Source organism: Rhododendron vialii, chromosome 7a, assembly GCF_030253575.1.
Source record: "Rhododendron vialii isolate Sample 1 chromosome 7a, ASM3025357v1".
Classification (NCBI taxonomy): domain Eukaryota; kingdom Viridiplantae; phylum Streptophyta; class Magnoliopsida; order Ericales; family Ericaceae; genus Rhododendron; species Rhododendron vialii.
In genome coordinates, this window is record NC_080563.1 from 1,645,125 (window position 1) to 1,671,311 (window position 26,187).

Below are 26,187 nucleotides of genomic sequence, written 5' to 3' on the forward strand. Positions count from 1 at the left end.
ATTCAAGGACTTTTTAAAATAAAATGGTGAAAATTCAAAGGAAGCCAAAAATTTCCAAAACCCATCTCCTACATCTCTCTGTGTGCATGCCTTCATTACCCAAAAAGATGCTATGCAATAGAAAGCACATTTTGTGTACTTTTTTGACTCCCAATCCTGTGGAATTTTACATTTTTAACCAAATCCAACCCACACCATTTTCTGCAAACAGCATGGGCATTTTTGGAACATTTCCATAAATGGTCCTCAAGGTACCCATTTTCCCACTCAAATCCCACATTAGATCACTTTCTCTAGTGTCCATTTTGCCCTTCCTTATTTATAGCAGCAACAGCAGAAGGCATCATCATCGTCATCATCATCAGCTTAGGAGTCAAAGCCCCCCCCCCCCTCCGAGAGCCTTCTTCCACCCCCCTCTCTCTCTCTCTCCTCTCTTTTCTCTCTCTACAAATTTATATCTATTTTTTATACTCCCCGATTCGTTCCTTTCTTCAAACCCTAGTTTCTCCAAGTCCCAACATTCCTATCAAATTCGCGAATTTCAATCACTTCCCCGTCAAAGCTCGCTCCTTTTCTCACCCCCCTCCAAAACCCTAGTTTTTTTTCCCTTTTGCTCGAAAAGGTCTTATCTTTGGCCATTCAAAGACTCGTGGACTATTCTCGACTACACTAATTGAACTCACGATCCAGTTTCTGGCATTCGAGGTGCGTTTGATTTCACTTGGGGATTCGACTGATGCTTCGAATTTTCCTGTTATGAGGGATTTTGGGGTATTTGTTTACTCTTAGTTTGATTTGAAAATTTTGAACTTCATGCAATTCAGTTGGTGGCTTCTCGTATTGTTTTTGTATCCCTCTTTATTTTATTGTTTTTACTGTGGTTTAACTTTGTCTGCATTCCTTAGTGAGTGTACCATGTGGTGTTAGCTTATGTCTATCAAGTAGTTCAATCACTTGGTATCTGTTTAGGGTTAAGTGATTTGATCAATAGCTGGTACAGGTTAGGACCACTATCTGCAACGTATGCAGTTCCACAAGATAACAAAATTCAGTTAAAAAATATCTTCTTTTTTTTTGGGGGCGGGGGATTGAGGTAAAAATATCTTTTTGGGGGGTGGGGATTGAGGTAAAAATATCTTTTTTGGGGGGAATGGAGTTGATGCTCTCACATCTATAGCATGAGTAGTTAAAGCAAGTGAATGATGTTTTGGGTCTAGTAGAAAGGGATTTTACTAGTATACATAACTTTATTTTCTAGTTTTTAAGTTCTAGCTCTCTTTTTATTCGGGTGTATTTACTGTCCGATTAATCTTGCAATTTTATGCTGATGATTGTGTGAAGAATGCTGCTTGTTGTCCTGAAGCATTTTGGGGCATCGTCTTGGAGTATAGTTCAGTGATAGAGGTAGGTCAGCTTGGTTTGCAGTTGCTTTAAATGCCGTTTTGGCTTTAAGCTTAGTTGATGCTCAAAGGGAAGAAAGAGACCCTGGTAGATTATAAGGATAAGTTGGCAAATGTGGGCATGTATCTAATGTGTCTGTCCTAATCCGTCAGTTTGAATTGGAAATGGAATGAGGTTTTGGGCCCTTCGGCTTGTTCAAACATTTGTAGTGATGGAATTGTAAAGGCTTCAAATATTTATTGTTCTGGTTTATGTAATTTGGTCAATAAAGGGTTGTGTTGCCCCATGCAGGCTTGAATTCTACGTCTGCTACTCATTATTTAAAGCCTCAATGTAGTTGCATAAGTTCCGATCAATTACGTGTCACTACTTGGTTGTTCACTTTCTTTTCTGAAATCTGCTCTGCATTTACGCATCTCCTTTAATGCACTTATTTTCCTTTTTTCTGCATTACATGCAGACTGTCATGTCATCGTTAAGCCATATAAGATGACTTGGGTTCCGGCTTGCTTGGTGCTATATGGGCAGGAACATGAAGTCTAGATAAATTCGACCATTGAGGTTATAATAAATTGTTGTATCGGTTGAGGATTAGCTATAAATTGAGATCCAGTTTAGTTTGACCTAAAAATTATATTTATCGGCATTTGGCTTTTATTACTCATGTTTTGTAGTAACTCGGCTGGCAACTTTTAATGCAGTTTGACCTGCGGAGCATCTTATAGCGATTTGATGCTGGAGGCATTATGCCGGTAATAGTTGGGAGAAATGCAAAGGTATCATGCTGCCAGCTGCACTAGTGCAGTTAATAACAGCGCAATTGGTGGGCCATCAGCAAGGGATACATCCCGAGCAGATTCATCCTCACTGCCAGCTAACTACTCTATAAATCAGAGGTAAATGCGTTTTTGACTTATTATATTTACACGAAAGTGTCTCACCATTTCTCTCTCTTGGGAATATGTGCATGTGAGGCTAATATATGTTTGCCCATATGGACTTCTACTATAACAGTGAGATAATTACCGCTCCTTATTTGAAGGTTAGCTGTGTCAGTAGGTTTCTTGACATTATAAGCACGTCCATGGATAAAGTTTATTGTATATTGGATTAACGTCTGGCCCAAAGATAGTTTGTCCATGTGAATGCCCTCTTGGAAAGGTTACTTGTCGGACCATATTATCAAAGTGGGGCTAAGTTCATGACATTTCGAAGCAATGTTTTGTAAGCGGTATCCCTATTATTACCTACATGCAATTCACTGCTGCTTGCTGGAATTCTTGAGAACTGGCTTGAGCCAACATCTCATGGTTGGACTTCCAGGTTGCAATTCTTGTGTGAATCATGTGCTTTATATCCCACGGAGACCCTTTATTCTCAACATCTAAAATTTAAATCGCTTTTGAGTGGGTTTTATGCATGGTGATATAATTTCCTGATTGTAGAAGTTTCAATATGGAAAATAGATCCCAAAATTTGTGTGCGGGTGAACTATATTGTTGCACACCCTCCTAGAAAACAGGATAGTACAACACAGTAGAAAGCTTTAGTTGTTGGGCATTAGTTTTACTGTACAGGTCCCTTAATTGTAGAATCGGGCGAATGAGTTTGATATATGTGCTGCTGCTGCTATTGTCATTACCAGCGATTGCATATAAGGAAGGATGTGTTTCGAAAGCCAGGGTTGAAGGACATTTAAGATCAACTTTCATCCTTTATTAATCTTTTGATCCTTTCTCCACCTCACCCACTCCTTGTTTGTTGTATATGATGTCCCAATTTCAGGTTTTCCTACTCGGTCTTTACCATTTCCGCCTGTCCATGGATGTTGTTTCAATTCTTACTAGTACTTGTCTGTAGCTGTTGTTCTTGTTACACTAACCATCATAATTACCAATCCAGCCATCCTGGATTGTTAATTGGGGATACGCTCGTCTGACGTGCACTTTTTGATGCCACACATAGATGCAGTCTGAATAATATTTCCTTTATATCGAGTCCATTCCCTTCTATTTTATCCTCCAATTTTTGCCGATTCAGTTGTAATTCAGTATGGTGCCACTCCTGCCATGTTTACCATCGATTTTGAACTGCAGTAAGTAATAGTGCATTACCTATGTAGTTAGTGTGGTGTGTGTAGGGTAGGACTTGAAGAGCGCTTGACGAATGTAAACTTTTGTGGTAATTATATATGTAAAATGAGTGTGGTGTTACTGGTGTACAATGATTTTCTGGGTAAAAACCTTCAGGTAAGTTCCACTTTGAGGAATTTAGGAATAATGTGAGGATTTTAAATGATTCTTCGTGTGCAACGATCCTTTGTTGCTTTATAGAGCATTTTGTTTTTGGTGATTCACATGACAAGGTGTCACCATCATCTCATACTAATCACTTAGGGTGAGTGGATGCTTATTTATCCGTGGCCTACCTATGTTCCATTTGTGGGAAAATGTTTCGTTCAGACACTTGAATAGTTGCACGGTCAGAAATTATTGTTTGGAAGGTTTGAAGAGGTTTTATCACTATTGCGACGCATGTTACTAAAGGACAGAATTCGAGTTATTTTTAATTTTTTGGAATTATGTGTTTCTGGAGCTGCATGGTAGGGCTTAATTAGTTTGGAAGGAAGGCCTTCCACTATATTGTTTTGATTCTCCCGTAACGTATTCTCACTGTATGCTTCTCTGTCAACTGTGTTTGTTGGCTGCTTCCTGTTAACTAGAACGCTGGGTTGAAGATTGTCTTCCTCATAAGAAGCCATTTATTATGTTGCCTCAGTTGCTCTAGTTTTATTCCTAAGTTCACTCATCCTAAATTCTTGTATTTTATAAACAGTTCTGCTAACAAGTGCCCCGGGCCACAAGTTAAGATGCAATAAATATAGAATATTCTCCAATGTTTAATGCCATTTTCTAAAAAAAGTCCATACTTCACTATTTTAACATGTAATTAAATATCTACTATTATAATAGATACTTCCCAATTTCATTTGGGTCCTCATTGGAATGTAATATATCTTCTCCAATTTGTACTACATTTTGTCTTCATCAGGAATCTCATTCAAGTCAAAATAATTGTTTCTTTTTCTTGGGGTGAACTCACTGTCCAAAAAATCTTCATCCATTGCCCTCTAATTTGAAACACCATTGGTGAATAAAAAAAACTAAAAGAAAAATTCTCAAATAAAAATGTACATGAAAAAGGGGAAAAGAAACGTGAAGACAAAGTGGACAAGGAAAGATGAAGTGGAGATATTCACCTGAAACAAACAAGTTAATTCTCTGGTCTAGATGGGACCAATATGGCATTGGCATTGGGCATATGAGCGTAAGAGATACTTCGTAGAAATCAGTTATGACATGCAATACTACTCATTGCTCGATGTTTCCTTGTTAGATTTTGCATATTCCATATTTATTTTATCTTAACTTGTGCCCCGGGGGCATTGGTTAGCATTTGCCTTTTACGAAATCTGGATGTTATAAATTCTGATATTGCAGGCGGCCTCCACAACTAACCCCATACAAATTGAGGTGTGATAAAGAGCCTTTGAATTCCCGGTAAATTCTGCAATTAAATTACTTCAAGCTTCTATTTACTGGTTCCTCAGTGAATTCTGCCAGCTCCCTTCCTTTAACTTTGATTACTTTATGTTGCTAGTTATTGTTATCATCGTCATCATCAGGACATCATCTCACATTAAGTTTTGTTACTACCATGATCTCAGACTTGGGCCACCTGACTTTCACCCCCAAACTCCCAATTGCCCTGAGGAGACTTTAACCAAGGAATATGTGCAATCTGGATACAGGGAGACTGTTGAGGGACTTGAGGTGTGCTTATGGAACCAACTGCAATTTCTTTCTCTTTTTCTTGCTTGCTTTGTCTTGAATTTCTGTTGTGTATATGCTTAAATTTGTCAACATTGTTAATTGGCAAATCTCAAGTTATCTTCACGAAGATTTCTTGGTCGACCTAGCTGGTATAGTGTTTTGACAATTGACACTTTAATAGGAACTGTAAGTTACCACTAGTCCCAAAAGCTTAAGCTATTAGGAAATGGGCCCAACAATGAATATCGAGCTATCTAACACCCTCTCTCGCGTGCAATCCCGTCTTGCACATGTCGATGCAAATATTTGTACATACTGCAAAAGAATGCCAAGGGGAGAAACATAGTGCAAACTGGGAACAAATGCAAGTAGAGAGACTTCAACCCAAGACCACTGCTTTGATACCATGCTAAGTTACCAGTAGTCCGATAAGCTTAAGTTGTTAAGAAATGGGCCCAACAATGGATATCAAGCTATCGAACAGGAACCATGATTTCTGTCAGGTTATTTTTTATTTTTCTTGCAATAGAGATGTAGCTTCAATCTCCGTGAGCAGCTTATATCCTGATTGCTTGACAGAGTATTGAATGATATTATTACTTTCATGGAGGCTTAATACTTTTCTGGATCATATTGGTTCTTGTTATTCATATCCTGATTGCTTGACAGAGTATTGAATGATATTATTACTTTCATTGAAGCTTAATACTTTTCTGGATCATATTGGTTCTTGTTATTTTGTCGGCTTATCCAATTCAATCCCGTGGTCTCCAAGCATAATTTTGGGCTGTGTATTTCTCCACAACTAGTCCAGACCATACCCATGTCGACTATATTATCTTTATTAAGGAAAGTTATTCAAAGTAATACAAGTTAGTAGGTATTAAATTTACATTGAAACATATAGGAGTGGGTGGTTAAGCAAGCACTTGGACACCTAACTAGAGCTGACTTTGTAGGGGTAGCTCTATAAGCAAAGAGATAGCAATTTTTTTTTTGTTAGTACGACTTTTCAAGTGAGGCAGCCAATTTGGATGCTACATTTTTTCCCCTATCTCTGTTTACACCCACCAGGCAAAAAATGGGAAGAGATAATGCAACTTTTCGGAGTGAATGCAGCTAATTTGGATGTTACATCCTTTTGTTCCTTGCATCTTACTGGTTTACTTTCCTTCTTCCTTGAATTGAACGTATGTTCCTTCACTTTGTTTGATGATGACGTCAACTAATATCACAGTTCTGTGGATATGTGATGTAACGCAGATGAATCAGTCTGATCTTCATTCCAGTGTACTCTACTGCCTTTTAATGGAATCACATTCACATTCCATGAGTTTCTTGTTGAGATTGTAGATTTTGTTCTCCCATTACAATATCATTGATAGTTTTTATTTCTGTGTTATGTGCATGCCACTTCAATCACGTTTTGCTTTTACTATTAGTTTTACGGCAACACTGGTTCTCACTCAAATGGCATGTAAATTATGTTAAGATCTTTGTGATCTCAGGAAATGCTTGCAAAGGATTCTGAACTCTTAGAACAAATGGGCTTTGATATGTCTTGTAACAGTAATTACGTGTCAGTGACACAATCTGACTGGATTTTCACATGCTGTGTTTCACAGGAAGCTAGAGAGATTCAACTATCTCAGGCTCAAACTTTTACTAAGCCAGTTATCCTGAAGTGTAGAGAGGTATTTCTCCTGAAGTATGAAGCTAGGATAGCTATTTGTTAATTTTTTGTCTTTCTTATGGTGCGACAATTTATTCATCTCGGTCTGCTTATTTTCTCTTTTGCAGGCAATCAAAAAATGTCACCGGGCCATCAATGAATCTCGTGCTCAAAAGCGCAAGGTGTTGTATTTTTCCTTCATGATGATCAGTTGTGTTTGTATTTGAAAATTCTCAGTGCTTGTGTTGCAATTTGGCTCATGCACACAAGGAATGCACATTTATTGGATGTGTTCTCCTCTTACCCATTATCTTCTAAATTTTTTGGTGGAAATTGAAGCTGAAAATATATTCACAATGTGACAGGCGGGCCAAGTTTATGGTGTGCCCCTTTCTGGCCCCCTATTAACTAAACCTGGTGTCTTCCCCGAACAAAGACCGTGTGGAGAAGACTACCGGAGGAAATGGATTGAGGTTAGTCTTCTACTTTTGTTTTTTCACTTGTTCTGAACCTTCTTTTTCAATTTGGGTCAATTCAATTCATAGTTTGTTCATTTCTCCTGGAGTTCATCGAACATTGAAATGCATTTTTCGGATAATGAACTCGATTACTATCACCTCCAAAAAATAAGACGAAGATTACTCCCCTTTTCAAGTGCGAGAGACATCCTTTGTTTATATGATTATCTTTCTTCTGTCAGTTCTCTCTATTGACTTGTATCTCCTCCTTTTCCATCCATTTGTATCTTCTTTAGTGCAGTTCATTCATAGGATAGTTTCGATGCCATGTTTTTGGGCTGTATGATGCTTCATTTTATTTTGCCTTTGTTTGCTATCCTCCTCATGTTTGTTTAGTTGTGATTGAGCTGGTCATTCTTCTACTGTTAGTTAAGATGCATTTGACCCTAAAACTCCAATTTCTTAATTGAGCTGAACACTCATTTGGTTCGGTTAGAGCCTCTGTTTGATAGGACTCAGCCAATGGCCATAAGTCCCCTCCTCCCCAAACTCTGGCCGATGAGGGGCTGGTAGGAATTTTGCAATCACCTGTAAATACTTGCTCTTGTTGGGGCCGCCTTATTGTGCTTCATTGTTTGACCTTGTCTTATTTGTGAATGTGAAATATGATGATTTGACAATTTTTGACTTCCTTCCAGGGTTTATCTCAACCCCATAAGAGATTGCGTTCTTTGGCTGATCATGTTCCTCATGGCTATAGGAAGAAATCTCTTCTTGAAATTCTTATCAGGAATAATGTACCGCTTCTGAGAGCTACTTGGTATATAAAAGTAACTTATCTTAACCAGGTACAGATTCTCTGATCACCGGTAACGATAATGGGGTACTTTCAACTTTATTACTTATAATAGTGGAAATGCAGGTTCGGCCTGTCTCTTCTAGTATAGCTTCTGGGGTGGCAGACAAGAGCCAACTTTCCCGCACAGAGCAGTGGACGAAAGATGTTATTGATTACTTGCAACATCTCCTCGATGAGTTTGTCTCGAGGAATGCTTCTTATTCAAATTCACATGTTAGGGATAGGTCCCCCCAGACAGCTTATGGTGGGTCGATGCAGCAAAGAAGTGATCCAACATCAACACTTAATAATGGCGAGGAACCTTCTATACATTTTAAATGGTGGTATGTCGTGCGGATTTTACAATGGCACCATTCAGAAGGGCTGCTTCTTCCTTCGCTTGTCATTGATTGGGTTCTCAATCAACTGCAGGTACTTTAAGTCATTTTCAGACCCATTTATTTGGTGGTGAGTCGTACAATACTTATTTGCAGGGGGCAGTATTTATTGGTCTTCATTATTTTCTTGGTCTTATTTTGCTTTTTCAGGAAAAAGATTTGCTAGCAACTCTGCAGTTGGTATTGCCTATCCTATATGGTGTTATGGAAACTGTTGTCTTATCTCAAACCTACGTGCGCACTGTTGTGGGATTAGCTGTTCGTTTCATCCAGGAACCTTCTCCTGGTGGTTCTGACCTTGTAGATAATTCCAGGAGAGCATACACTACGTCTGCTTTGGTTGAGATGCTTCGGTATATGATACTGGCCGTGCCTGATACTTTCGTTGCTTTGGATTGCTTTCCTTTCCCACCTTGTGTGGTAACATCTCAAGTAGCAAACGATGGGAATTTCTTATCGAAGGTATCTGATGGGGCTGCAAAGATAACTACTGGTTCTGTAGAAGTTGGTTGTCTGCTAAAAGATAAAGGGCTTGAACCTCAGTATCAATCCATATCTATTGATTGTGTTGTTTCATCTGTTCAGAAACGTACGGAAAATCTCGCAATGGCTGCAAGACCCAGCTATCCAGGTCGCAATGTTGCAAAAGCTGTACAAGAGTTGGATAAGGCACTTAGACAGGGAGATGTGAGAATGGCATATAATTTTCTGTTTAAAGATCTTTGTGACGGAGCTGTTGATGAAAGTTGGGTGGCAGATGTCAGCCCGTGCTTGAGATCATCTTTGAAGTGGATTGGAACCGTGAGTTTGTCATTTGTATGCTCTGTATTTTTCCTTTGTGAGTGGGCGACCTGTGATTTTCGGGATTTTCGGACTGCTCCGCCTCATGGCATAAAGTTTAGTGGTAGAAAAGATTTTTCTCAAGTATACCTTGCTATTCAAATTTTAAAGCTGAAGATAAAAGACATGCAAAGTTCACTTCGATGCAAGAATGACAATACCCATGGAGTAAATAATAGCCTTGCAAAAGGCTCTGGTCAGCTGAATAAGTATTCTGGCTGGAACTTTGTGGGAACTGTTAATGGACATAGAAGTAATCCAAGGAGAGTGGCTAAAAGTAAAGAGTTGTCGAACATTTTTGAAAGCCCAGGTCCATTACATGACATTATAGTATGCTGGATCGATCAACATGAAGTTCACAATTGTGAAGGTTTCAAGCGCCTTCAACTCCTTATTGTGGAACTCACCCGTTGTGGTATATTTTACCCTCAGGCATATGTGAGACAGCTGATTGTTAGTGGAATTATGGATGGCAGTGGACCTCTGGTAGACTTGGATAGACAGAAGAGGCACTATAGTATCTTGAAGCAGTTGCCTGGGTCTTATGTTCGTGATGCTTTGGAGGAGGCGCAAATAACTGATACAGGAGTGCTCACGGAGGCGATAAATGTTTACTCTAATGAACGGCGTCTTCTGCTTCGTGGGGTTAATGATCATCGTAAGAATCCAAACAGTGCAAACAGTTCATCTAAGAAACAAAAGAATCGTTCAACCTCAGGTGGTGACCTTGAAGAGCTGAAGGCGGCTATTTCGGTGTTGTTGCAGCTCCCAAGTTCTTCTACATCCACTGATACCGGAATAGATGAGTCTCAAGGGAGTGTCAAGAGGCCTGTTGGGTCGACTAGCAGCATAATGGATCTCGGGGAAGGGACACCTGGGTGTGAAGAATGTAGAAGGGCAAAGAGACAAAAGCTAAGTGAGGAAAGGAGCTCGTACCTTCAAGGACAGTCACCAAATCCATCAGATGATGAAGAAAGCTGGTGGGTTAGGAAGGGTCTAAAATCCATGGAAGCTTTAAAAATTGAACCACCTCTTAAGCCACCCAAACAAGCGTCAAGGGGTAGGCAAAAGGTTGTGCGTAAAACTCAAAGTCTAGCTCAGTTAGCGGCTGCTAGGATTGAAGGTAGTCAGGGAGCATCCACAAGCCATGTTTGTGATAGTAAAGTGAGCTGCCCGCACCACAGAACTGGTGTTGATGCAGAAGGTCCTAAATCAATGGGTGGAACCAGAGCACCGCACCTGGGAGATATTGTCTCAGTTGGAAAAAGTTTAAAGCAGCTGAGGTTCACGGAGAAGAGGGTTATCACAGTTTGGTTGGTAACTCTGGCCAGGGAACTTGTTGAAGAAAATGAAAGGGCTGCCACCAAAGTTGGCCAGTACAGTAGGCCGTTGCCTTCTGTCGATGACAAGAATTCTACACGATGGAAGTTTGGTGACGATGAGTTATCTGCCTTACTGTACTTGATGGATGTTGCTAATGATTTAGTTTCAGCAGCCAGATTTCTTATTTGGTTATTGCCAAAGGTTCTGAGTAGCCCCAGTTCTACAGTTCATGGAGGGAGGAACATCCTCATGCTGCCAAGAAATGTGGGAAGCAATGCGTGTGATGTAGGGGAGGCATTTCTTCTGTCATCTATTCGGAGGTACTCTTATTCGTGTTTATGTTTTCTGTACTTTGGCGTTGAATTTGTGGTTCTTGTTACTCTGTGTCTCTACATATTTCAGTGGTTTCTATCTTCTAATGTATGTGATGGTATGTGTTGTATATAACACCTTGATGAAATTATTGGTATATAACACCTTGAACCACACAGCCTCTTCTGTGCCACTTAAACAAATGACAAAACAAAGAACTTTTCATTTTTGCATTTTTGTCTTATCTTTGCTATCTTATTTAAGTATTTTTCTTCTTTGAAGAGTAGAATATTTGAGCCATCATTTTTTGGGTGTGCGTATTCTTCTCTTTTATAGTCTTCATCTTGATTAGTATTGCATAGTTACGCTCTTCGATAATGTTGCAAGATGGCATTGCAATTTTATCTTATCTTATGTTACTGATTACGAGAATTGTTTCAGGTACGAAAATATCCTTGTTGCTACTGATCTTCTTCCTGAAACTTTATCGGCAATTACACATCGTGGAGCCACTATCATGGCATCTAATGGAAGGGTTTCAGGTTCAGCCACTTTATGTTATGCTAGGTACTTGCTGAAGAAATATGGTAGTGTAGCTAGTGTCGTTGAATGGGAGAAGAGTTTCAAGGCAACATGCGATAAAAGACTTCTCCCTGAACTTGATTCTGGAAGATCACTGGACGGAGAGTTTGGGCTTCCACTTGGAGTTCCAGCAGGAGTTGAAGATCTTGACGATTTTTTGCGCCAAAAGATAAGTGGTGTCCGAGTATCGAGAGTGGGTTTGAGCATGAGAGAGATAGTGCAAAAACATGTCGAAGAAGCCTTTCTTTATTACTATGGTAAAGAAAGAAAACTATTTGCTACTGGTTCAATCAAAAGTCCATCCGTTGACAAAGGTGATGATGGGTATCAAATGGCGCTGCAAATAGTAAACGGCCTAATGGAATGTATGCGGCAAACTGGCGGTGCTGCTCAAGAAGGAGACCCCTCTTTGGTGTCCTCTGCCGTTTCTGCAGTTGTTAATAGCATTGGTCCAGTTGTAGCAAAAATTCCTGATTTTCCAACTAGTAGTAATCACCTAAGTTTACCATCTTCTACTGGTCCATTGACATTTGCTCGCCGAATTCTGCGTATTCATATTACATGCCTATGCCTCCTTAAGGAAGCACTGGGAGAGCGTCAAAGTCGTGTGTTTGAGATAGCCCTTGCAACAGAAGCCTCTTCAGCCCTTGCTCAGGCTTTTGGTCCTGGAAAGGCTCCTCGTGGTCAGTTTCAACTCTCTCCAGAATCTAATGATTCCAGTGCAAACTTGTCTAATGAAATCTTGAACAGTTCTGCAAAATCAGTTCTCGGAAGGGCTGCGAAAATTGCAGCTGCTGTTTCAGCTCTAGTCGTGGGAGCAATTCTTCATGGAGTTGTTAGCCTGGAGAGAATGGTGTCTGTTTTCAGATTAAAAGAAGGGTTGGATGTGATTCAGTTTGTAAGAAGTACTAGATCGAACTCCAATGGGAATGCACGTTCAGTTGGGGCTCTTAAGGTTGATAACTTGGTTGAGATTTCTGTTCATTGGTTTAGAGTGCTTGTTGGAAACTGTAGAACTGTTTCTGATGGATTAATTGTGGAGCTCCTTGGGGAAGCATCTGTAGTAGGTCTATCCAGAATGCAACGGACACTTCCACTCAACTTGGTCTTTCCGCCTGCTTATTCAATATTTGCTTTTGTGATATGGAGGCCATTCATCTTTAATACAAATATTGTTGCCCGTGAAGACGTCCACCAATTGTACCACTCTTCAGCATTGGCAATAAGTGATGCCATTAAGCACCTCCCTTTTCGAGATGTGTGTCTGAGGGAAACTCGTGGCTTTTACGACATTGTAGCTGCTGATACCACTGATTCTGAATTTGCAGCAATGCTAGAGTTGAATGGTCCAGACATGCATCTGAAAGCGATGGCCTTTGTTCCTCTTCGGGCAAGGCTTTTTCTGTATGCAGTAATTGATTGTAAAATGCCGCTGTCATTGTTTACAAAGGATGACGGGGTCCGTGGTGAGTCAGGAGTTCAGTATGGAGACAATGAGACAAAACTTCTGGATAAGCTGGTACATGTTTTAGATACACTTCAACCTGCAAAATTTCATTGGCAGTGGATTGAGCTCAGGTTGCTTTTAAATGAGCAAGCCCTGATTGAAAAACTCGAGTCTGGTGATACCTCCTTAGCGGAGGCTATACGCACTGTCTCCTCAAATCCTGATAAAGCTGCTGCTTCTGAGAACGAAAACAATTTCATTATAATCATCCTCACAAGATTGCTTGTGAGGCCTGATGCTGCTCCTCTTTTTTCAGAGGTCATACATCTCTTTGGGAGGTCACTTGAGGATTCTATGCTGTTGCAAGCTAAATGGTTCCTTGCAGGCCCTGATGTTCTTTTTGGCCGGAAATCTATTAGGCAGCGTCTTACTAATATTGCTGAGAGTAAAGGCCTGTCAACTAAGCCCCGGTTTCGGAAGCCTTGGGGTTGGTGTTATTCTAAATCAGATCTTTTGGCAAGTAAGGGAGACGTGCGAAAGTTTGAAGCCAGCTCTATTGAAGAAGGGGAGGTTGTTGAAGGAACTGACTGCCAGCAGTATGTAACTGAGAGGGCTCTTATTGAGTTAGTTCTCTCTTGCATTGATCAAAGCTCTGACAACTCACGCAATACCTTTGCGAATGATTTGATTAAGCAAATGAGTAATATTGAGCTACAAATAAATACAGTTACTCGTGGGGCTAGTAAGCAGGGCGGAACAGTAAATTCTGGAATTGAAGGGCCAGGAAGCAAAAGCAATAACCGTAAAGGTATGAGAGGGGGGAGCCCTGGAATAGTTAGACGACCTACAGTAACTGCTGATCCTGTGCCTCCTTCTCCTGCAGCATTGCGAGCTTCTATGTCACTGCGTTTGCAGTTCCTCGTCAGATTGCTTCCAATCATCTGTGCTGATGGGTAATTGTGCTCTTGGACTTCGAACTTCTGTTATTGCTATTAGTTAGGTTCAAGGAGCAGCTCGTATGTTCTACTTGCTTTACCGTTGTCCGAATGTTTTTCCCACCAAGGGCAACGATTTCCACGCACTGCTTTTTATATCCGCTCTTTTTTTCCCCCTTTTATTCATGTGAATTTACCAATTGCCCGTGTACACGGTTGTATTTGTCTCTATTCATGTGAATATACAAGATTGGCCTTTTACTTAAATAGGCAATATTGTAATTTCCCATGAGCAAAGAGGAGCGCGGAACCATAAAAGGGAGTGCAAAACTCAATTACCTTTCGTCATTTTCAGCAACGTGTTTTCTTTCATTTTATTTGTATCCATCCACTGATCACCTGGGGCTGTTATTAGCGGAAGAAAAAATTTATCAGTTGATTGTATAAATGTGGCTGTTTCTTATGTACTTTCGTTTTCACATTTGAATTTGTCAGGGAGGCTTCAGCTCGTACCATGAGGCACGTGTTTGCGTCTGTAATACTCCATCTCCTTGGAAGTAGGGTTGTGCATGAGGATGTGGAGCGTTCCTTCTCTCCGCTTATGAGTTCTTCCTTGAAAAGGGATGTGGACTTGTCAACAGAGGCCTTCGCTGCTTCTGCTGTAGATTTATCTGGTGAAAGTCTCTTTGATCGCTTATTGTTAGTACTGCACGGGTTGTTGAGCAGCTGCCAGCCTAGTTGGCTAAAGTCAAAGAAAGACTTCTCTGTGTTTGATCGTGAGGTGGCAGAGAGTTTGCAGGTTTGATCTTTGTTAACCTTAATTCTAAATGCTTTTATTTTGGAGGACGGGTAAGTTTCACTTAAGGGGTGCAACTGAATCAGTTATTAATAGACTGGAAGCCCGTGGATTTCAATAGCATGTTAATCTACTTCGTACGAGTTAAAATGATACCCAACAAGACCGTGTGAACGTTTACACTTCAATTTTCCTGATACTTGTCTCAAGGTGGGAACTCATTCTTCCCCCAGCAGAAGGGAGATAGAAATTTGCTAGTAGCTTTGATGTGGGCAGTGGCGACACCACATAGTGAATAGTGGGGTCAGGCGACCCCACGGAGGGAAAAAAAATAACTGTTACTGTACTGAGTTTTTTTCCAAATTAATAAATGACCCCATTACAATTTGATGATGACACCACACTAGATTATTTTCCACTTGAACCGATGCTTCCCTCCGTGAATGTTAAAACTTAAAGCACCACCCATTACAATTTGACGACCACACTAGATTATTTTCCCACATGAAACCCACCCCACTCCTTTGAGAAACATAATTTGGCGGTCCTACACCCCTAAACACCACACATTTCCGTGGAGTCCACGGGTAAGTGGGTAAGTGTATGGACCCTACAAAAATGTGTGGTGTTGAGGGGTGTTGGGGCACCACAGCCCCGAGACCACTGAAAATTACTCCTCTTTGTAACCTTAGTAAAAGTTAAAACCCCACGCAGAATAAAACGCAAGCGTAAAAGTACTTGATGTTATTAACAAAGAAACTATGATGCAACAATTCTAAATACGGAACCCGTCGAATTCAACTATAGAAGTTCTTGAGGTTTTTTTTTGGGTGAAACTGAAAAGAAGATTATTAGTACATACCTTCTGATATCTTTTATTGTTTTAGTTGAAATGCTTGTTGAGCTTTTGATGTCTTTTTTTTTTGTCGAAAATAGATTATTAGTTGTCATTACTATTGATTTTTTTTAATAATTGGTAAGGTTCCAAAATCCTGCAGTTGCCACTGGATGTGGGGAGGATAAGTTTGCTAGTATGCTGTTGGTTTCTATAAAATCCAGACTAAACTCATTTGAAATTCAAAGGAATACTTAGGACAGGGTTGATAGGAGATTTGGCCTAAGCTGGCAGAGTCTAATGCACTTTGAGGTGCTACCCGTGTATGGATTCAGTAAGTGGGGTTTTGACAGGTTTGACTGGTTCAAATATGATGTACAGTAAATGACAAATTGCTGCTCTTGGGTTACTTTTCTTGGATGAATTGCTTACTTACCCATTAATGAGTATCCGTCCCAGTACAAATGTTTGGTCATTGTTGATTTTATAATGAAAGAAAGGAACAAGTAAACTTGCGTCCCGTGCACTTTGAGTTGAAACTTGTCTCGTCATGTCTATACACAAGAAGCCGTCTATTTGTTCGTCTTTTGTGACTTCAGTTTTTCCCCTTTCGGGGTTCTCTCTCTCTCTCTCTCTCTCTCTCTCTCTCTCTCTCTCTCTCTCTCTCTCTCTCTCTCTCTCTCGGATAACCATGCTCTGTAAGGGCCCGTTCGGTTTCACCTATTTACTTAGTTATCATCAATAAACTGTAAGCCAGTATAAGAATCAGCAAACTTGTTAGGTTAGAAATTGCTTATTTCCCATAGTGATTGTTAGTTTCCTTTAGATAACCAACTAAGCGAGGTGGTGTTTTGTGTGCACGAAGCTTTATTATTGCTTGTTACTTATTTTAAGCTAGGTACCAAATGGCCCTTAACTTTTTTAAACTTAGTCATCAACCTTATCTTGACAATCTTGTCAAGGTATCTTATTAAGTTCTAACTCTCCACCTCCCTGTAATGCACAGAATGATTTGGATCGGATGCACTTGCCTGACTCAATTCGGTGGCGTATCCAAGCTGCAATGCCTATTCTTTTTCCTTCTTCCAAGTGGTCCATCTCTTGCCACCCACCATCCGTGTCACCAGCTGCCCTCACTCCACTGCAACCCACCATCTCAGTTTCCGGGTCCCATCCCCCATCAAACTTGCCGCAGAGGAATCCAGTTTCTTCTGCACGAAATTCTGCTTCTACAGCTGGAAGGACAAAGCCATTGTCATTGCAACAGGAAATTGATTCGGAAATGGACCCATGGATGCTTTTGGAGGATGGAGCTGGAGCTGGCCTGTCTTCAACTAGCACTGCTGGGATTGGTGGAAGCGACAATGCTAATCTAAGGGCGTCCAGCTGGCTCAAGGGGGCTGTGAGAGTGAGACGCACAGACCTCACTTATATTGGCGTTGTGGATGATGACAGTTGATGATTATATAAATTGATACTTCAATTCTTGATTTGCTCCCATTCACCAACCCCCCGTTTTGCAAGGTAATTGTTGTATTTTTGCTTTGTGCACCATTGGGATCAAGACTGCATTCGGTGTCTTGCCTTCGCTTCTATTGGCGGACGATGGAGCTGTTGGGTGAAAGAGATTATTTAGTGCCCCTTGGATTTTGATGGGTATCCAGAAAAAAGGAAGGGGCGGGGGTGGGGGGAGTGGGTGGGGGGGAAGAGATGGGGCTTTTGGCCCAATCGATCGGGCCGTGGGGCCTGTTTGACTGCTACTAACCCTTGAGTCACCTCTCCTTTCTGGACCGTGTAGGCGGTTATCTTAGTGCAGTTTGGAGGTTTGTTGTATATATAGAGAGAGAGAATTGTTTCAGTTGAGCTGAGTAAAGTGTCACAAGAATGAGCTTTTACTTTTGTTTATTGCTCATCAATATCTTGTTACATTGCCGATTGAGCTAATTCAAATATCTCAAGAACTATTTGTAGCTGTTTAACGTTCGTCAAATGTATTCCGGCATCTCTCTCCCTCCCTCTCTCTCTGTGACACTAATCTGGATGGATTCTGCTAGACTAGCGCTTACCTAGTTTTGTAAGTGCGATTGGTTACAAAGAGATCAGATGTGCATGCGAGACTGATATGTGGCTGAGATTTTGATGCTCAGAATTTTGTATTAACCTTGATATTTGCATGGTTTAGCCGGGAAATCTTTATGCTTCCTCTGTACCTTGTGTTTCTGAGCTGCTGAATACTGAGGACAGTGCCCCATAAATTGTTAACCAGTAATTTTGTTTCAGTTGAATTTTTGTTTAGGAGGGTGGATGTGCAACAATCATTGTGGTGTTGCATTGAACTGGATTTTAACCGGGGGAACTTTTAAATTTGTTTTGATCGTGTTCTGGTATTGTCAATGCTCAAAGGTCCGATTTGGTTTGTGTTTGTTTTGATCGTCTTTCCTTTTGCCGTCTCATTCTAAATTTAGCAGGTCAATGCCTTACCGTCTATAACAACGCTATCCATCTATTACGAACTTATTGTCGGAAAATCAGAGGTAGATTAATGATGCAGAGAATGAGAGGGCAAATGGGAAGACGGAGATCGACACAGAGAAGCTAGACGTGCAATTTGGAGCCATGATTCTACATGCACTATTTGGCATTGAGAAGCTAGACGTGCAATTTGGAGCCATGATTCTACATGCACTATTTGGCATTGACCTGCTCGGTGAGTCCATGTAGGGTTCGTGATTGTGCGAGAGTGTAATTTTGTTCACTCACTTTGTAAGGTTGGTGAATATTTTTCTCAATTCTTGATCGGTTAAAACAAGAAAGTGAATCCCATCTTTCACATGTACTACTTCCCCTTTTCATGCCTGGGTCATGGTACCCACTAGGTGAAGTAAGAATCATTGGCTGATCAGTGATACTTGTTGATTCCACTAGGTGAAGTATAAGAGCAAAAATTGAAAGTGCGGTTGCAGAACGAATTGAGAGTGCAAAGAAAGAATTCTGATTATGTGACCCTGAGCCACAGCTCGCCAATTGCAACGTACATACAATATACAAGCATCCAACGGTGGTCATTATTCACTCATGCCCTCATCCTATGAGAGCTCGTTCCAGAACAACTTCTTAAAAAATAAGTACTTATTTCACATTTTCAAACTAAAAAATAATACAAATGAAAAATAATTTTTTAAATTTTTTTTTACCGTATTAAAGATCTCAATGAGATCTTTCAAACAAAATCCATATTGCATATGTTTAGATTTCAATAAACTTATCATTTTTGAACTTGAAATTGCCTTCTTAAAAAATAAGTTCTTATTTTGCGTTGCGGAACGGGGCCTCATGAGTCTGTGACTAACCTACGTACAATAAGCACTTCAAAATGCCTTGTCCAATAGATGAGTTTAAATTAAATATTTCTTTTAAGAAAAATTCAAATTTTTTTATTAATAGGAAAAACTCATTGATATGTAATAAAGTGTTAAATACTCTCCGTATTTTTTTTTTTAAATACTCCCTCCGTTTTATTTTTATTGTTCATTTTCGTTTTTCGTATCGTTCTTTCAACGCTTATATCTTTCAATATGAATCTCAAAAAATATGCAATATGGATCTTATTTGATAGTTATCGATTAGATCTATAATACAAAGTTTTCAAAATTATGAAAAACATAGTAAATTGGAAGATATAAGCGTTGAAAAAACAGCACGAAAAACGAAAACTGACAATAAAATGGGACGGAGGAGTATGTTTTTAAGACATCCTTGGCTTGGCATATACTCCAAACTCTGTTTCAGCGCGACTTCCCCAAGGCTTCTAAAGCTTTGGAATCTGGAATTGCCGCTGCTGCTGCTGCTGCTGCTGCTGCTGCTGCTCTCTCTCTCTCTCTCTCTCTCTCTCTCTCTCTCTCTCAAACAGTAAGTTCATGTGAATCCCTTTTTCCGTATCTATCTTTAGTTTCCCTTCGAATTGTCCCAATTATCTCTTTCTTTGATCCAATTCTGATCTCTATTTTGCAGGGTAAGTTTATGAATCTTTTTGTTTTTCTTTTGTGGGTATTGTTGCAAGTTGGCCTTCAAATTCTTACAATTGTCTCTTTCTTTGTTTCAAGTCTGAATTTTTTTCACAGAATTTTTCTGGGTTTTGACCAATGGATGAAGATAAGAGAGAGAGTGGTGGTGGTGATTGTGGCAGCAAAAAGAAGATTAATAACAATCCTAAAAATAACGCTGTGGGTGGAGAAAATGTCGCTGAAGCTCTAAGGAAGTGTTTGGAGGAAAACAAAGGGGAGAGGACTAAGTGCAACTCAGTAGTTGATGCATTCAAATCCTCTTCTCCAAATTCTACTGCTCCAAAGAAACCCATAGGACCCTTTAACATTGGGCGTGTTTCTTTAACTGATGTGTAATTGCGGTCTTTTGATTCCCCCTCTAGGCTTAAATTCAGGTACGGATCCAGAATTATAGTTATCAGGATGTGAATTCTTATTTACTCCGTTAAATTTGCGGCCTTTATGTTTTGTAAATTATCACTATCTTTGTGTCATGTTTGTAGAGTTATTAGTTTGTAATTTGGATTGAAGATGTAAGATGTTGAACATCTTGGACTTGATTTGTGATGCTAATGTTGGCTTCACCCATTTTAATTTGAAAACTTTTTTTTGTTGGGAAAATTGTTCTTCAACTATAATTCTGAGAGAAGACAGGGAAAATAGTAGTTCTTTATTTGGTTCGAAACCTCTCAAGTGCTATCAACTCTTTTAGGGCCAATCCTTACAGAGCAAAGCAGTTCTCAGAATTAGTCGAGGTACACATAAACTGGCCCGAACTCCTCATTGGTCCCCAGGATTAGTTAAGGTGCGATGTAAACTGGCCCCAACACTTGAGTTATCAAAAATTCTTAGGAAAGACTGGTAAGAAAGAAAAATAATTCATGTTATGAATTGAACTGTCATAGAATTGTCGAAACAGATTGTGAGGGTATAGAGATTGTCTCACTATATCTACATAAGTGCATACACATATAAATCAACTCATATGCTTAAAAAGTTCTGGATCTATGTAATGTATCTCAAATTACACTTGACAATTTTGGCTTCTAGGGCATGCAAGAAAACAGGCCATATTAGGTTCTTGGATTAGGGTTTTGAACTCTGTAGAGTCAGCTTCTGTTGCAGAAAATCATTGAGGTAATGCATGTGAGCAACACTCTTCGAGTAGTTATAGATCTTCTTTGTGGTAGTTTCTATGGATCTTGGGCCTTTGTGGATTTATCTACAAATAGCACATCTTCAATCCAAGCAACAGTGTTGAATGCCAGTCCTTCCAACACCCTTGAGTAGCTCTCTAGGATAGCTTGTCCCACATCCTGCAAATTTCAACAAATTTCCATTACTACCCTTTTCCATGTCAAATTCCCAGAAACTTTGCAGGTATCCATGCCTGCACTTGGTTGTCTATGTCAACATACTAAGGTTGTGTTTGGATCTTGTACTTGACGGTGGCAGGAGGGAGAGGGAGGCTGTGAAGGTATGAATGGGAGAAGAGAAAATACTTGGATATTTGACTATCTTTTACCACTTAAATTCTATAACCAAACTCAGTCATAGGGTTTATCGATTCAATCTATGGAAAAATCTCATAGAATTAGGGCCATAAAAAGCCAACCTACCCGAGCTTGACTCATTTTTGGCTTACTAAAACCTCATTCGAGATAGCTATGTTTCTAAACAAGTCAAGCCTCAACACAACGTTGAACCTTGTGGATTCTGTGAGATCAGCCAAATTTGGCTCGATTAAAGCTCGTTTACAATCCGCTCAAATGATGATCAAGTCAAGTTTGAATTGATAATGAAGCTCATCAAGTTTTCAAGTCAAGCTTGAACAACTCACTACTCAGCTCATTCACAGAAGCTAAATTTAAGTAGAATGGGCATGACAGAATGCCCATTGATTCATATGAATGCGGGCAGATAAAGCTATATACTTACCCTATTGTACTGAATCTTGGAAGTGTCCAAACTAGTCTGTGAAAGTTCAGGGTACCTCTGCTTCAAGCAATACAACAAGACCTCAGCTCTCTCTGCTAACACCTGATTCTTGTCGGTTCGGTCGACCTCCGACATGAAATCCTTCACCAACTCCCATGATGATTTCGATTGGCTCACACATGCTTTTCGCCTCCAAGTGTATATGGACGCTTCCACTTTATCTGCTAGCTCAAGCGCTTCAAGTTCAGAGCTTATGTTCAGATGGTCAAGTAGATGGTTGGGGGAGAATTTGTCTGCGGTGTTGATATAGCGGTATATCGTTTCTCCTACACTTGCTTTTCCACTCTGAAAAAAAAATAATTTGAAGTGGAATTAGGAGTTAGAAACTCGATCATGATTCCAGGAAAATCTCTTGATGCTAGAAAGCTCTACATTCATTTTATAGTTCAATAAAGCTTATATGGACATGCTAATCTGATATACACATATGATATAGCAATTCTTCTGCTTGGACTTAGCTTTTGCATGATATTCGATCTCTTCGTTTTGTTCGTTTTCATTTTCTGTGATCGTTTGCTGCTTTTGTGAAAATGGTATTTGAGAATTCGAAAACATCGTTTTGATGTTTCTGAAAAGTAGTTTGTTTACAGAGAGAAACAAAAATGCTACTTGCACAATCGTTGTGTTGGTTCTGTATGTAATTCTGATCGTCCAGATGTATTTGAACGGTCTAGATTTTATAAAAACTCTTCAAAGGAAAAGATTAATTTTTATGGGGAAGAGTTTGAGCGAATCTTGACAATTTATTACAACAATAGACGGCTAGAGATTGGTTGTGTGTTGTGTTTTACACAACCGTTGTGTGTGTAGCACTTTTGTTACAGAAATACTTTGCGAATCAAATTATCTGTGGTTTCCAAAGAAACTGGATACAGAAAGCACTAAACAAACCAGGAATGGAAGGTTTGAAAAAATGTATTGTTTTCAGATTTTTTCCATTTTTTTTGTGAAAAATCATGTTTGAAAAGTCATAGGACCAGTGAAACTCTCTATTCATAATACACCATCTGATGTTTCTGAAAATCGTTTTTTTTTCAGAATTCTGTTTCAAAATATTGAAAACAAGGTTGGAATTCAGACGGATCAAAACAAAAAGTTGGAATTCAGAAAGGAAATTGTTTTGTACAATCAGCATGGTGGACTTACCTTAGGAAGTGATGCCAAATATGTATCAGGAATTTCCATCTCTGCTAGAACAGAACCATTGATGGCCATTGCTGCTTTTTGGATTTGTTTCGCACAGTCGCGTTTATGTCGCAAGTCCTTCCTCGACTTCTCAGACAGGCCTCCGGAGGGAACACATGGAACCGGCAGCCACCACTTCTCCTCCTGACGCTGAAGCGGCTGAACAATCCTCCTGAATGAGCCAGGTCTCGATGAGTTTCCCGACATGCTCCCTTGCTCTACGTACCAAAACTCCGTCTCCTGGAAACCCTCCAGTATCTCCTGCCAAACACATTTCAGAAACACCCATTGTTTCCACTTTTCTTTGAGGTAACTGTAGTCGAAGAAATTGAAACCATCATTGGTGCTTTTTGAAAATTTAGGTTGTTCCCAGGTTTTGGCAAAAGTTCGTCGACCAAATATCTGTGTTTTCCAGAAATTTGCAACACTGTTTGAAACAAAAACCAAAGCAAAGGTGCTTGTCTTACAAGAAGCATTGTGTCAAGTTTTCTCAAGGCAGGGAGGTTGATGTAAATATCCGATCTCGGCATGCCTGCCATCACCTGAACTTAACAAATGATGCATTACATTAAAACAGGCTTATTTTTAGAGAATTCTGCAGAAATCTATGTGAATCTGATGAAAAGATGAATCAAGTTTTTACCTCAAGGGTTGTTCCATCATGCAAATCTTTTGATTTAGGAACAAGTTCTACGATGTAATCGCATACGGATAGAAGGCAATTCATTTCTCTCCTCCACATCAACTTTTTTTCTGGATGCAGGGGTTCTAGTCTCAGATGATTGCCAAATACAGAAGCTGCAATACATGGTACGAGTAGAAAATAAGAGAGAAATGAAAACAGAAAAGAAAAACACTAACAGCAGGTTTGGTAAAGTTTGGGTCCGGGGTTAGTCCGGTTGGTTGGTGGATTTGCTCTCCACGCAATTGATTAGGGTTCAATTCTTGGGGTCAGATTCCCTATTTCCGGCATGGATGGTCTGCTTTTGACCAGCCGGGAGTGACCGGCCGGGGAGGGGATTTGTGAGGGGTGCATAAGCCGGCTCAGACTCTCCCCGCCGTCGAACCAAAAAAAAAAAGAAGGGTTGGTAAAGTTTTTGTCTCCTGTTTTCTATTCTTTTTTTTTTTTTGTCAGAGTTACAAACACTGAAAAGGAAAGCATGTTTGTTTAGTGTTTTGATGTGGTTGTCGGTAACAGTTGCCCAGAAAAAAGTGAGAACCGTCTTCAAACATTGTAGAAACAAAAGGCAAAAGCCAAGGTGGTTTTGCTTGTTTTCAAACAAGTTTCATTTTCTCCTCCCTCCCACCATTACCAAGCCACCGCCACCACCTCCGGTAACTCTCCCCACCTCCACCGGCAACCCTTCTAGCCACTCCCTCACTTGTTCTGATTTCACAAGAAGTTCTTGAGCATATCAACCAAACATGCAAGTCATTTGTTTCTGTTTTCAACAGAAAGATGAAAACTTGATTCCAACCTTTTTTGTGAACAGAAAGCCGAAAACTGAGAACGTTACCATGCAACAGTACGAAAAAACATACCATAGAGGTTGGTCATAGCATTGGAAATCGCCACGGCCGTGCAAACGCCTTTCCCACTTCCAGACATGTCTTCACCCAACAAAAGCTTGGAGAATCTTTCCTTCATCGTTTCCAGTTCTATGGTTTTGTCGCCTGCGCAGATTGAAGTACAGTTCAGTATTTCCTTCACATCCATTGAAACAAACAGATGTTACACGCAAAAGAAAAAAAGAAAACACTAACCTAAATCCACCGAATCGTAATCAACATGCGCAAGGCCTCTCCTGTCAAGTTTGGGAGATTTTGTCAGCAGCCAAGCAAGGGAGGGAGTTTCCGGGTAGCTACTTTCCTCTGTGGTGAGCTCTGAAAAACACGAAATCTCTGAATTTGTTCGATAGTAAGTGAAAGAATCTGTACTCAACACCGAATAAAGGGTGGTTCTGGTGGGTGAATGATCAGTTTGATCAGTCGAAGAAAGCGAAGATTGATAACCCAGATGAGAATTCTCGTCAGAAGTCGAAGAACTGTCCATTTTGAGCCTTTCTCTGCAAAGAATGGGATTTTCTACTCAAATCTGCATATAAATGAGGGAAAAATGTATCACAAAAGATTAGAATACGTTCGAAAGAAAAAGAAATAATGGCATTACAGATCTTTACGAGGAAAAAGTAAAAAGGGTCTATCACATGTCATTGTTATCTGCAAAATTTTAATAGTAATTCTCTCTACTGGGATCTGCAGCAAAGTGTAAAATTCTAAAGCAGTTCTTGGGAAATCTTGAAGGGGAATAAACCGAAATTTGAAAATTTTGAAGCCAACGGTTAATAGAAAAGCAACGGTCAACAATAATTTATGTTCTTACCTTTAATATAAAGATTTGAATTTCAGCATGGGAAGTTGGCTAAAAAGACTGAGAACCGTTTGAAACTGTTCCCTCCAATTAACCCTCAAGTCTCTTTTTCTCTTTCTTTCCAAAAGAAGCAAACTTTATTTTAACAAACCCACATCATCACGATCATGTTCATGGGGGAGAAGGAATTCCGGCCCTCCGATCGAAAATCGGTCGGTTCAGATTCAAACAAGCGAAACCCAGTTGCTAAAAGGGGTGTAACTTGCCATAGAAGCTAGAGGAAACAAGAAAAAGGAGAGATTTTGAAAAAAAATGGGTTGAAGCTTTTGAAGTTGGCGGGTTAGTGATTTTGGCTTGAGAATACCATATGGCATAAAAGTATATATAAGTTGGAAATGAAGTGGAGGGATTGGAATAATGTTCGTCGTATGGTAAACCCAAAAATTTAATTTCTTTATATTTATTTATTTAATAGAGACTTTCACCTACTTCGATGTGCATGTACGGGGGGATGCTTAATTCCATCAAGGTCAGAACAATAATTCCCAAGTCCATGTAGTGTAGATTGATGTTTGTTGTTTTCTCGTTTTAAAAAGGTAGAGAGCGAGAGAGATTGGGAGATGCTGCCAAGCGGATGTACTTGGAAATAGTTTTGATTCGATGGTTCATTTCGAAAATTGACGGCTTGGATCTTAAATCAAGCAACGGACAATTAAAATCTGTATGTGCTTAGATTTAATTCAAATCGTCTGTGCCGAGATAAACGGTCGGATGCCGCTGAACTCCCCGTTTGGCGGAGGGTGCTTGGCAGCGTAGCGAGATACTGAGTCACTGACTCTCCTCCAACGAGGGAATTAAAAAAGTAGGAGGTGGCAAACCAAGCGTGGCAAGTTTTCTTTGGGCGTGAATAATGGAGCCGT

At 39.9% G+C, this 26,187-nt stretch overlaps 2 protein-coding genes and 1 long non-coding RNA gene across 9 annotated transcripts; 2 read left to right on the top strand and 1 right to left on the bottom strand.

Annotated features, from left to right (window-relative positions):
• Positions 1 to 371: 371 nt before the first annotated feature.
• Positions 372 to 17,681, top strand: LOC131334535 (mediator of RNA polymerase II transcription subunit 12). 4 transcript variants are annotated; one of them, XM_058369603.1, is made up of 14 exons: positions 405 to 705; positions 1,342 to 1,404; positions 2,103 to 2,297; positions 4,902 to 4,961; positions 5,129 to 5,234; positions 6,860 to 6,928; positions 7,035 to 7,088; positions 7,272 to 7,379; positions 8,063 to 8,212; positions 8,287 to 8,634; positions 8,751 to 11,083; positions 11,517 to 14,057; positions 14,535 to 14,838; positions 16,677 to 17,681. In XM_058369603.1, exons 3-14 carry the CDS (start codon positions 2,170 to 2,172, stop codon positions 17,127 to 17,129), a joined length of 6,654 nt encoding a protein of 2,217 aa, XP_058225586.1. In that variant the 5' UTR covers positions 405 to 705; positions 1,342 to 1,404; positions 2,103 to 2,169; the 3' UTR covers positions 17,130 to 17,681. The 4 variants fall into 4 exon arrangements, with proteins under 4 accessions (XP_058225582.1, XP_058225586.1, XP_058225584.1 ...); XM_058369601.1 differs by lacking the exon at positions 1,342 to 1,404 and adding an exon at positions 1,862 to 1,962; XM_058369599.1 differs by lacking the exon at positions 1,342 to 1,404 and having other exon boundaries at positions 372 to 705.
• A 1,825-nt stretch (positions 17,682 to 19,506) lies between these two features.
• Positions 19,507 to 25,624, bottom strand: LOC131334536 (rop guanine nucleotide exchange factor 2-like). 4 transcript variants are annotated; one of them, XR_009202205.1, is made up of 9 exons: positions 25,280 to 25,624; positions 24,661 to 24,991; positions 24,439 to 24,570; positions 23,540 to 23,694; positions 23,364 to 23,438; positions 22,858 to 23,157; positions 21,652 to 21,996; positions 19,790 to 21,029; positions 19,507 to 19,549 (listed from the first exon to the last, which is right to left on the bottom strand). XR_009202205.1 is itself a non-coding variant. In XM_058369604.1 (8 exons), exons 2-8 carry the CDS (start codon positions 24,947 to 24,949, stop codon positions 20,907 to 20,909), a joined length of 1,419 nt encoding a protein of 472 aa, XP_058225587.1. In that variant the 5' UTR covers positions 24,950 to 24,991; positions 25,280 to 25,624; the 3' UTR covers positions 19,774 to 20,906. The 4 variants fall into 4 exon arrangements, 2 of the variants coding, with proteins under 2 accessions (XP_058225587.1, XP_058225588.1); XR_009202206.1 differs by having other exon boundaries at positions 19,537 to 19,555; XM_058369604.1 differs by lacking the exon at positions 19,507 to 19,549 and having other exon boundaries at positions 19,774 to 21,029.
• LOC131334537 (uncharacterized) lies at positions 21,798 to 24,411 on the top strand. Its single transcript, XR_009202207.1, has 3 exons — positions 21,798 to 21,963; positions 22,955 to 23,205; positions 23,660 to 24,411. It is a non-coding gene; the product is annotated as an uncharacterized LOC131334537 (long non-coding RNA).
• Positions 25,625 to 26,187: the final 563 nt, after the last annotated feature.